We start from the raw sequence: 12,933 nt of genomic DNA on the forward strand, positions 1-12,933 counted from the left end.
TTTTTATTTTTGATATTATCTATATTTATTTTTTTAAATAACTTTATATTTTAAATATAAAAAATATTTTTATTTTTCTAAAATATTAAAGCCCCTCAACTCCTAAAAAACTAATGACCTTCAAACTCAATAAAAAAATCAATTTAACCCATTTACTACATCACCAAATCAACAATAAAAATCATCGGTCAAAGGGTCACGTTGGATTTTTTTTTCTAAGTTTGAGGACCACATTAAATGTAAAAATAATTCAAGAACCACACTAAGAGGATAAATAATTAATTAAATATATATATATATATAATATATACACAAACCCAAAACGTATCGGAACAGCATTAAACAATTTGGGAATGTTTTTGCTGCCGATAAGTGCTTTTGGCAATCCCAAAAGCATTCCCTTAGGTGAGTATGTGAAAGGCGCGTAATATGTTTCTATCAATAACGTACGTTCTTCTGCGTGACCAGAATTCATAGCGTGTGCAATTATTAACAGATAACTCGACTTATGAACCAATCATACATACATACATACATACATACATACATGTGTGTGTGTATTTAGCATATCAGTTCAGAACAAAAACAATGAGACTGAAATCAGTTTACTTCTTAGAAAAGTGAACCTAATGCCAGTGTTGAATATTTAAGGTATTGCTATTACAATAATGATTAATGAGAAAGGAAGCATTCAGTTACCTGGAGAAAGAATTATTTTAAGAATCAATTTCCAGCTAAGTTGAAGAATATTGTGATCGAATCATGGAAAGAATGGGCTCGATCAGAGTAAAAACAAATCGCGTAGCCTCCATTTTATGTTTCATCTTTTCGTAGCATCTGATCCCTCATTTTGGCAACTTTGAAGTATCAGGTTACAGTTGTTCATTGCGCAGGCATCAAGAAGACCATGATTCCAAAGTTTTATCATGAATAACCTCCAGCACCTGAGACAGAATATATATATCTATATCTCAAAGATAACAGCAATTTGTAATTACCATTAATAAGAAAATTCATTTCAACAAAGTTTTACAATACTTGTATTACTTGCAGTATCCTAAGAAGGTGTCGATGATACGTTGCTTAAAAAGGTTCATAACAGATTGCTAATTTGCTATGCATATCATTCATAAGTTAATCTTTTCTCTACCAAATTCCAAAAGTGGTTATTCTTATTGTTGGCAAAATACAACTTACGCAGTCAAAACAAATGAGTAAGAATTTTTCAAGAACATTACCAAAACAGAGCAGGTGCTTGGACCAAGTACGGCCCATGGAGTTTAGAGAAAGCCTCACATGCCCACGAAACGTGACCATCAGCCAGAACCCTGTCGAATGAATCAGTAGACTATTTTAATCAGAAAGAAGACCACAAGAAAACAGTTCTATGTGGTGCCAAATCGAGTACTAGAATCTTATTATAATTTCTTGACATACAACTATTAGAATGGTTAAGGGAGAAGAAAAGTAAATGATAATTATGAATTCAATTGACAAGATAAGGCAAGAAAAGTACTAGACTACCTTTGCTTTCTAACAAACGAGTTCCAAAGATGCATAATCTGCTTCTCATCTTTGCTAACATCCACAAAATCATCAAGCATCTGTAACAAATTGTTATTATTGTTATTCTCTCTATTCTCAGAAGTAGAATAATCGGAAGATTTGGTTAAACATGCAACTAGTTCTCGGACCATGAACAAATTAATGCTCGTAAAATACAAGCAAGAATTGAGCAAACTATTTCTAGTTGAGACAAATGAAGAGAATTCGTTGTCTAAATCCAACAGATCACTATTTATTTAATGACTCTACTTTCCTATCACAACTGAAGATTTTATAAACCCAAAATAGTAAAATTTTTGCTCACCAGCTATTCTGGCCCCCAATCATGTTGAATGATTTAAATACATTTTTTTTCTTCTTAATTATATACTTATGCAGTTATGATCTCAAAATACTAAAACACATTTCTTGTCGGTTAAATTGCTGAGTTAAGAATTTTATATCATTGACCACTGATTCAGTTTTCCCAATCATTTTCAAATGTCATACTGAAGAAATTATTAATAGTTAGAGCAGACTTGCCTCTCAATTCTACTGCATGCAAACCAACTTGACGTTTCTTCCTAGTTATGATTCGAATGACTGAACTTAAAATGACATTAAACAAGAATCAAGAAAAACCTTTTTCTTGCACACACTGTTTCACAGGAACAGCATCAGGAAAAATAAACTCTTCCAAGTTCTAATGCACTAAAAATAATAGAATTCATAAGTGAGTTCCACAAAATCTAAAACCTAAACAGGCATTTTGGCGTAATGAGAAGAACAGAAAAATAAAAGAAATACTTAGATGCAAAATTGTAAATTGTACCCTGCGATCTTCAAGATCAGCAATGTCATCATCAACTTCGTCTTCACTGTCTCTATCAGACGTTACTTGGTCCATTGCCATCAGCTTCAGTTAAACAATAAGAACTTTTCAGTACATTCAGAGAGATAATATTATAAAAAGAAAATGGAGATATCATGACATGACATGGATATTCATGAAAAGTCTAATATAATAATTAAACTAAGCAGATGGCTAAAACTGATCACCTGAACTCGGTGTGAGTGAAAGAATTGGCGTTTCAACAGGAGCATGCGGCTGTAAGAGAAAAACATTTTGAAACGTTAAAAAATAAAAAAAATAGCATGCCTAAACTTTGGTGATTTGAGAAGGTAACACTTTCTATTAGCAAACAAAACCTAAGGGGCGGAACAAAATACGAAGTGCAGAAAGCATATCGTGCAATGCGATAAAAAGGGGGGGAGGGGGGGAGAGAGAGAGAATATATAAAAGAAAAGCCCTCTGCAAAAAGGAATTGACTGAGGAAAAATTGCCATAGAGAACATACTTCTTAGAATCAGATCGTTCTGCCACTATTTTCCTTGTTTTGGCAGGAGGAGGAGCTGTATCAGTTACAGATAATGTTTTAATACAATCAGGGTCCAGAGGAGAATGAGCCATTGCAATTGAAACTCCTGGACCATCACAACTAGTTGCGACCCGTGCAAGACACTCAGTTGTATTAGCATAATCAGATCCATAATTCTCCAGACCATGCCATCCGTTCAGCGCATCTTTCTCAATAGGAATTGACTTGGAAGCCCTCTCACCTTCAGAGAGTTCAAAAGTTATGTTAAAGAAAGGTAAATATGAGTCATCTTTCTAGTATTGTTTACTATTAAGTTGCAAAATTACTTCGGTGATTTCAAGATGTAAAGCATTCACAGTTCACACACTAAGAATAAGAGACTAGAATTAAACATAAAGATGGATAACAATGTAAACTGAACACGTTACTAGAAAAATTACCATCATCATTCTCCAGAAATCCATTCTGCCTGCTTTCACTTAACATTTTGGGCGAGTCCATCTCCAAAAATTGTACATTGACATTCTTCGCACTCTGCAAAGGGCATGTAGACCTACGCTTTCGAGGTTTTGAGCTGCACATGCAATTCCTTTTACCATTGAACTACCAGTATTTATTTCCGGCAAGATGTACCAAATAGTTATACCCTACCAGAAGCAGAAAGTTTCTCCTCGTGGGTCTACTCCATTTGCCAAAGTCTGTAACAAGAATTTTTGGCAGGATATTGAAGTTTGAGAAGTCAATGTTTTTTGCCTAATCACAAATGATTTTCTGAAATTTAGAGAAGATATGTTTTTTGCCTAGTCACAATTGATTTTCTAAAATTTAGAGAAGATACGAAATGAAACAAGGATATTTTATTTTCATAGTCAACCATTGTTAATTATGAACAACATAACACCCCATACCAACAACCATTACTTGCACTTCTTCCCTCAAGTCCAAAATTACATGATATACCATCTTTGTTGGCAGCATGATTGTTCCTCATTCAAATCTAAGTTCCATGTGGATCTTGAAGGAAATTTTTTACCTCAGATATCAATGAATCAATTTTCACCGAGACATTAACTGCCTGATAATCCTCTGTTACCTACAATAAAGACAATTTTTCAATAGTCTTTATGGAAAATCTCAATTGAGTGGCAAGTCACTTTACAACTTGAGCTACTAACCCAGAAGTCAAAATTGAATAAATCATGTGAAGAGCACAAGTGATACCGCAGACCCTGTGAACAAAATCAAGGTGGTCTGTGTCAAACAAGCTTGTTGCTCCAAAAAAAGAACTAGATATCTATGTATAGCAAAAATCAGAACAATGCTTGAATCCGACAAATTGCAATACTTGGGAACAAGAAGCAAAAGATTCATACAAGAAGAAAATCATGCTTTATAAATATGATAATTAATATCATATGTTTAGATAATAGATTTGTATCCACCTTAAAACTTGCGCATTGCATCAAGCAAAAGGGACAAGAGAAATCTTCAGTTACTGCAAGTTCAAAAGATTAAAAAAGAACATGGGAATTAGAGCTCAGAGAACCGATTTTAGCCATTAAAGGGATAAAGTAAACATTATGTACAATGCAGAGTTCATTGAAGATAAAGAGATTAACCTTCAGTCTTTTGTAGCATATTGTCATAATCCTTATAGTTGAAAATTACAATTCCGGCCCTCAACCTACACAAACAGATCATAGATAAGTTCACAACATAATAAGTGAAAGAAAACACATAATTGTTAGAAATGCATAAATTTTCTTTCCTTTTTTAGGAAAAGTTTATAACAGTAGACATTAAGTATAAGGTCAATGGAGAAATATAGAACTCCAGCAATCAATATCAACTTTAGTTGGTAATTTGGAGATATCTTTTATGCCTACAACTAACGCTAATTGTATTCTTGGAAAATAGAAGTAATCTGTTTAGACTGTTTTTCACACTGTTATTTGAAAAAACAAAATTCAGGGCCGTGCTTAGAAATATGGAGACTTGTAGGATTTTGAAACTGTCACAGGGCATATGTCTTGAAGACAATCTTCTAGTACTAAATCTTCCCAACTGCGCAAATCAAATTCTTAACATGTTACAACTTGGAACCGACTCTCATCAAGATATTCAATAAACTCACCTAAACAACATTCATTTTCCCTTTATAATGAATTTAATTGCCAATAAAGCACTTTAATTCAAACATCAAAGAATATTTCTACTTTTCAGAAGCATTAAATAGCAGAGAAATATATATTTCCCACTTCGTAACTGTACTTGTCAGCCTTAATCACAAAATCCTGACTCAAGGACAAAACAATCATCCGCTTAAAGAACTAGTAGATTATTTCTGGTTGTTCTTGTGAGGGATCTCCAAGTACTATGATTTTTTCATATATATAAACTTAAAGTTTTCTACTAGGGGAAAATGAAAACAGATGGTCCCTGACAAAAGTACTTCGCAAGTATCATACTTTAGGAAAATAAGATATATAAAATTCAAAGTGTTACTTCAGATATCAAAGCATAGATTGAAAGGAAAGTTCATACCTCTTTTTACGCCTCACCTGAATTTTATATTTCAGACATCTTCGAAGAAATGAGGGCTGAAGCAGAACATGATATTAGATTAGAAAGTAGAGACTGATACAAAGAATGTGGTCCCATCAGGAAAAACAGTAGGTGACCATGCTATGAGGCATCATACCTCCTCAAATCACCAAATTAAGGCTACACAGTTTCTGACTTATGGGGTAAAGATTAATCAAAGAATCTATTTGACCAAAAATAGTGAACATCTTTGCAAGAATTCCCAAATAGCGCAAATAGGAGGATCTCATGGACACGAAAAACACACATCTAAGAAGGACTTTGACTATATAACAGATCAAATATAGAGAATGCAATGCTCAAGAAGAGGTATTACATTGTGTAAAGCACGGCGATGAAGAATATTGTATAACTCAACAGGCTTGCAATATATTAATAGATTCTCTATAGCTGTATCTGTTTCCTCTGCAGACAAATGCAAACATGAATTTTGGCGGCACATGACCTGCAGTCCAAATAATCACATTCTTATCCTCACACCAGAAACTACATCACAATAATAAGAAAAACAGGAAAACAAGCATCAACACTATGATTTTCATCGTATGCAATGGTGAGCAGTGCTACATATCAAATCAATTTTAATAAAATCTATGCAGACTAACCAATCAAACAGCCAATAAGCCAAAAAAAATCTAGATTAAATTTGAATATCCCAAATGAAAGTAACGAAGATGAATATATGGTAGACTAAGACAACTTTGAGGAGGATGTTAATACATAGGCTTCATTAAAATGGCTGGTTTACCCCAATGCAGATGTCAGAATTTCTTTAGCAAACATGAATTTAAAAGGATTATTCCTAGGGTTTCCAATGAGAATCTACATCAGCTCCTTTTAGTATAATAAAGTTGACGATCAGCCACAATTTAACAACAAAAGTATGTTATTATTTCAATGTTTACATAAAAGATAAACCAGAGCTCAAACAATAATTCGAAAGCAAAGTGCTACTATTTCACCTAGAAAATCTGTTGTGTTTCATTGCTCCTGCATATCTAAAGTTAAACGAAACACAGCACAAAGACATCTAACCCTTAATCAAACTATTCAAGAATTCTACGAGAAGGACAGCATCGTGATTCAAAGAAATTCTAGGGTAATATATCAGAAACCCTAATTCATCAAGAAATTTATAAAGATTATTCTGAAACTAATATATATATATATATATATCGGAAAAGAGGGGTAGAACTAGAACCCAATTACATGAAAGAAGAACAGATAAATTAGCTTACCCTCATACCTAAAGAATATCGAAAGCAAAAAAACTAATTTGAAATTTTGAACGTAAAAAATGGTCAAAATTTCTTATACAGGATAAAATAACAGATGACGAGCACAAATTAGGATTATATAATCTGTGGCTACAAAACGACATAAAACATTTTATTTATTTTTACCAAGATTAAAGTGAATGTATCGACAGATCTGGAAAATCGCCGGAAAATTTGGAATTGGCGGTTTCTGAACAGAAGGCGAAGGGGGAGGGAGGAAGGAATCAAAAAGAAAATTTGGTTTTATAAATTGAAAAGGAATCAAAAAGAAAATTAAATAAAACGTCAGTTTGTTTATTAGGTTCCTTTTAACGGGAATATTTACAAAACTCAATCGTTTTCATTATCAATCTAATAAAATGGTTATAAAATAATATATGATTTAAATATTTTTATTCCTTTGATAATAAATATTCAATCATCTTATTATAATTATTGATTTAGCCCTTTATTTTTTTTATACTCAATATAATCATTTGACTAATGTTTTCTATTTTTACCGATTCTGTTATTTTGTGACCCTCTAACTTAATGGAATAACTCAATATGATCCTTTGACCATCTTTTTTAATGTTGTTATAAATAGAAAAATTATATCATTCATCACTCAACTATATTATTTTTTTATTTTGATCACTAAACTTTAAAAACTCTTTAATAACTCTTTACAATGATGAACTCAGAAAACTAGCTTCAAACTATTTATCTACAGTGATGAACCAAGAAAAATATAGCTTCAAACTCCAAGTTTTCACCTTCTTGTTAATGGCCATTGTCATAACTCATTTCCCCACAAAATTAGGCTGCATTCATTGAATCCAAGCACAAATATTCAAACCCTAATTCACCTCAATCACATAAGCAGTTCACATTCAGTAATTCCTTCACCAATTCGGGCCAATGGCACATCGACGATTCCATTCGTCGGAAGATCAACCACTGCATTACTCAAAAAAACTTAAATTTATTTTCCATATATGGAAATCTTAGCTAGAAGAACAACAATAATTATCAAATTAATTAACAATTAATAACCCAAACTGCAAATCCAACAAAACTATCAAATTTTTTATTTTATTCGATGATTTGAAGTTAAATGGAAAATGTGTCGATTAAAAAAAAGCTCACATTGACGAGATTATTTTTGGGTGATGAAAACGTCGCCGTAACGTTGACAGAGAACTGACGTTTGCAGTACCCGATCATCTCCGACGGCGGCACCGGATACGGAACAGATGACGAAAACAACAATCGGCAACTGTTATTCCAGACTCTCTTTATTAAAAACCCTTCTGTCGATCATAATTCTCTGGTGTTAAATTTAATGAAAAAGGAGAATTTTCTTTTAAAGAAAATATTTTGTTTTTAATTTGACTTCGAATGCTTTACTTAAGGAGTTTAAAATTCAAACAGAAGTGCATGTACTGGCATAATTTACTCAATTTATAATAGCATTAACATGGTGGTTGAGTTGGTTGATGTGTAACGTCAGCATAAAATGATAAAACTATTACTTAAAGACGAAAAATATTGATCACATTGAATATTATTTATGACTTGGAGGATCACATTAAATATAAAAAAAATGAAAATCATATTAGTTTAAAAAATGTAAGGAAAAAGTGTACTCTTTTGTCTAGTCTTTTGGATTGTTGGATTTGAGAAAATGAATACAGATGATGCACTTATTGGGGTAATGTTTGGCCCAAACCAAGCATTATGAATAACATATATAAAAGTGAGTAAAATTTAGGGTAAATTATATTAATAGTTACTGAATTTTTCTAAAGTTTTCATTTTGGTCTTCCAACTTTTAAAACTTACAATACAATCCTCTAACATTTACTCCGTTTGTAATATGGTCCTCACCGTTACATTGTCGTTAGTACGTTTGCAATATGGTCACTGAAATTTTCAAGCACTTTTATTTAGGTCCCCCAACTTTTAAAACTTACAACACAGTCCTCAATTTCATTCTAAACCCCAAATTCTTTTTCGATCTCAAATTTCCTTTTTCGATCTCAAATTTCCTTTTTCGCTTCTCTCTTTTCATTTCCAGCATAGCTTTTTATTCGGGGATGCATGAGAAATTCTAATCTAACTTTGAATTATGTGGAGGTGTTGAATTGAATAAGGGTCCATTGAGAGAAGACCCGACCAAGGGACTATCGAAACCATCAACGATTCAAGGTGTAATGTTAGATACAGGTCATCTCAGGTGAAGAATAGATGTTCGATGAAATGCTTGTGAGAAAAAAAATGGGGATAGAAATGCAGAATTGACAAATACTACTAACATGAACTAAGTATCATTGTTGAAAGTCACCAACAAAGCTGGAATTATTGTGTATAAATTTGACCAAAAATAGTGAACATCTTTGCAAGAATTCCCAAATAGCGCAAATAGGAGGATCTCATGGACAAAAAAAACACATCTAAGAAGGACTTTAACTATATAACAGATCAAATATAGAGAATGCAATGCTCAAGAAGAGGTATTACATTGTGTAAAGCACGGCGATGAAGAATATTGTATAACTCAACAGGCTTGCAATATATTAATAGATTCTCTACAGCTGTATCTGTTTCCTCTGCAGACAAATGCAAGCATGAATTTTGGCGGCACATGCCTGCAGTCCAAATAATCACATTCTTATCCTCACACCAGAAACTACATCACAATAATAAGAAAAACAGGAAAACAAGCATCAACACTATGATTTTCATCGTATGCAATGGTGAGCAGTGATACATATCGAATCAATTTTAATAAAATCTATGCAGACTAACCAATCAAACAGCCAATAAGCCAAAAAAAATCTAGATTAAATTTGAATATCCCAAATGAAAGTAACGAAGATGAATATATGGTAGACTAAGACAATTTTGAGGAGGATGATAATACATAGGCTTCATTAACATGGCTGGTTTACCCCAATGCAGATGTCAGAATTTCTTTAGCAAACATGAATTTAAAAGGATTATTCCTGGGGTTTCCAATGAGAATCTACATCAGCTCCTTTTAGTATAATAAAGTTGACGATCAGCCACAATTTAACAACAAAAGTATGTTATTATTTCAATGTTTACATAAAAGATAAACCAGAGCTCAAACAATAATTCGAAAGCAAAGTGCTACTATTTCACCTAGAAAATCTGTTGTGTTTCATTGCTCCTGCATATCTAAAGTTAAACGAAACACAGCACAAAGACATCTAACCCTTAATCAAACTATTCAAGAATTCTACGAGAAGGACAGCATCGTGATTCAAAGAAATTCTAGGGTAATATATCAGAAACCCTAATTCATCAAGAAATTTATAAAGATTATTCTGAAATTAATATATATATATATCGGAAAAGAGGGGTAGAACTAGAACCCAATTACATGAAAGAAGAACAGATAAATTAGCTTACCCTCATACCTAAAGAATATCGAAAGCAAAAAAACTAATTTGAAATTTTGAACGTAAAAAATGGTCAAAATTTCTTATACAGGATAAAATAACAGATGACGAGCACAAATTAGGATTATATAATCTGTGGCTACAAAACGACATAAAACATTTTATTTATTTTTACCAAGATTAAAGTGAATGTATCGACAGATCTGGAAAATCGCCGGAAAATTTGGAATTGGCGGTTTCTGAACAGAAGGCGAAGGGGGAGGGAGGAAGGAATCAAAAAGAAAATTTGGTTTTATAAATTGAAAAGGAATCAAAAAGAAAATTAAATAAAACGTCAGTTTGTTTATTAGGTTCCTTTTAACGGGAATATTTACAAAACTCAATCGTTTTCATTATCAATCTAATAAAATGGTTATAAAATAATATATGATTTAAATATTTTTATTCCTTTGATAATAAATATTCAATCATCTTATTATAATTATTGATTTAGCCCTTTATTTTTTTTATACTCAATATAATCATTTGACTAATGTTTTCTATTTTTACCGATTCTGTTATTTTGTGACCCTCTAACTTAATGAAATAACTCAATATGATCATTTGACCGTCTTTTTTAATGTTGTTATAAATAGAAAAATTATATCATTCATCACTCAACTATATTATTTTTTATTTTGATCACTAAACTTTAAAAACTCTTTAATAACTCTTTACAGTGATGAACTCAGAAAACTAGCTTCAAACTATTTATCTACAGTGATGAACCCAAAAAAATATAGCTTCAAACTCCAAGTTTTCACCTTCTTGTTAATGGCCATTGTCTTAACTCATTTCCCCACAAAATTAGGCTGCATTCATTGAATCCAAGCACAAATATTCAAACCCTAATTCACCTCAATCACATAAGCAGTTCACATTCAGTAATTCCTTCACCAATTCGGGCCAATGGCACATCGACGATTCCATTCGTCGGAAGATCAACCACCGCATTACTCAAAAAAACTTAAATTTATTTTCCATATATGGAAATCTCAGTTAGAAGAACAACAATAATTATCAAATTAATTAACAATTAATAACCCAAACTGCAAATCCAACAAAACTATCAAATTTTTTATTTTATTCGATGATTTGAAGTTAAATGGAAAATGTGTCGATTAAAAAAAAGCTCACATTGACGAGATTATTTTTGGGTGATGAAAACGTCGCCAAAACGTTGACAGAGAACTGACGTTTGCAGTACCCGATCATCTCCGACGGCGGCACCGGATACGGAACAGATGACGGAAACAACCATCAGCAATCGTTATTCCATACTCTCTTTATTAAAAACCTTTCTGTCGATCATAATTTTCTGGTGTTAAATTTAATGAAAAAGGAGAATTTTCTTTTAAAGAAAATATTTTGTTTTTAATTTGACTTCGAATGCTTTACTTAAGGAGTTTAAAATTCAAACAGAAGTGCATGTACTGGCATAATTTACTCAATTTATAATAGCATTAACTTGGTGGTTGAGTTGGTTGACGTGTAACGTCAGCATAAAATGATAAAACTATTACTTAAAGACGAAAAATATTGATCACATTGATTATTATTTATGACTTGGAGGATCACATTAAATATAAAAAAAATGAAAATCATATTAGTTTAAAAAATGTAACGAAAAAGTGTACTCTTTTGTCTAGTCTTTTGGATTGTTGGATTTGAGAAAATGAATACAGATGATGCACTTATTGGGGTAATGTTTGGCCCAAACCAAGCATTATGAATAGCATATGTAAAAGTGACTAAAATTTAGGGTAAATTATAGTAATAGTCACTGGACTTTTCTAAAGTTTTCATTTAGGTCTCTCAACTTTTAAAACTTACAATACAGTCCTCTAACATTTACTCTGTTTGTAATATGGTCCTCACCGTTACATTGTCGTTAGTACGTTTGCAATATGGTCACTGAAATTTTCAAGCACTTTCATTTAGGTCCCCCAACTTTTAAAATTTACAACACAGTCCTCAATTTCATTCTAAACCCCAAATTCTTTTTCAATCTCAAATTTCCTTTTTCGATCTCAAATTTCCTTTTTCGATCTCAAATTTCCTTTTTCGCTTCTCTCTTCTTATTTCCAGCATAACTTTTTATTCGGGGATGCATGGAAAATTCTAATCTAACTTTGAATTATGTGGAGGTGTTGAATTGAATAAGGGTCCATTGAGAGAAGACCCGACCAAGGGACTATCGGAACCATCAACGATTCAAGGTGTAATGTTAGATACAGGTCATCTCAGGTGAAGCATAGATGTTCGATGAAATGCTTGTGAGAAAAAAATGGGGATAGAAATGCAGAATTGACAAATACTACTAACATGAACTAAGTATCATTGTTGAAAGTCACCAACAAAGCTGGAATTATTGTGTATAAATGGCATATAATAATTTCTTCATTTGATCATTGTGGTTAAAGATTTTCCAACAGATGATCAAATATAATGAAATCCCAAACAGTGCATTCACCTCTCAGTCTCTTTCGCAACTCGAAAGGCACCATGATAGGGTCAAGTAGCTGCTCCAAATATACTACACTGTCATGATGCCTTTCGAGTTGCGTGCATGCAGAATTGTCTTCTAAAGCTATAATTCAATACAATTCAACTGTAAAATTTCCAAAACATGTAAAAAATCCAATTTGTTCACTATATATCAGTCTCATAATCAACATGAAC

The 12,933-nt window shown here is 32.3% G+C and overlaps 1 protein-coding gene across 4 annotated transcripts; it reads right to left on the reverse strand.

Annotated features, from left to right (window-relative positions):
- Positions 1-623: 623 nt before the first annotated feature.
- Positions 624-7,095, reverse strand: LOC120120709 (polycomb group protein EMBRYONIC FLOWER 2-like). 4 transcript variants are annotated; one of them, XM_039140263.1, is made up of 15 exons: positions 6,767-6,787; positions 5,845-5,973; positions 5,469-5,524; positions 4,544-4,608; positions 4,367-4,419; positions 4,100-4,153; positions 3,958-4,017; positions 3,576-3,622; positions 3,365-3,513; positions 2,904-3,165; positions 2,605-2,653; positions 2,378-2,461; positions 1,525-1,604; positions 1,239-1,328; positions 624-944 (listed from the first exon to the last, which is right to left on the reverse strand). In XM_039140263.1, exons 1-15 carry the CDS (start codon positions 6,770-6,772, stop codon positions 821-823), a joined length of 1,308 nt encoding a protein of 435 aa, XP_038996194.1. In that variant the 5' UTR covers positions 6,773-6,787; the 3' UTR covers positions 624-820. The 4 variants fall into 4 exon arrangements, with proteins under 4 accessions (XP_038996194.1, XP_038996195.1, XP_038996197.1 ...); XM_039140264.1 differs by lacking the exon at positions 6,767-6,787 and adding an exon at positions 6,932-7,095 and having other exon boundaries at positions 625-944; XM_039140266.1 differs by having other exon boundaries at positions 625-944; positions 3,365-3,498.
- Positions 7,096-12,933: the final 5,838 nt, after the last annotated feature.

The sequence above is a fragment of the Hibiscus syriacus genome, unplaced genomic scaffold, assembly GCF_006381635.1.
Source record: "Hibiscus syriacus cultivar Baekdansim isolate YM2019G1 unplaced genomic scaffold, ASM638163v2 tig00110346_pilon, whole genome shotgun sequence".
NCBI classification, from domain to species: domain Eukaryota; kingdom Viridiplantae; phylum Streptophyta; class Magnoliopsida; order Malvales; family Malvaceae; genus Hibiscus; species Hibiscus syriacus.

Excerpts from the sequence above, each read along its gene's own strand:
- LOC120120709 (XM_039140263.1), bottom strand. Across the intron at positions 3,623-3,957 it reads TTGATTCATTGATATCTGAG|ACTTTGGCAAATGGAGTAGA; the intron begins GTAAAAAATTTC and ends TTCTTGTTACAG. Across the intron at positions 1,605-2,377 it reads CTGATCTTGAAGATCGCAGG|ATGCTTGATGATTTTGTGGA; the intron begins GTACAATTTACA and ends AATTTGTTACAG.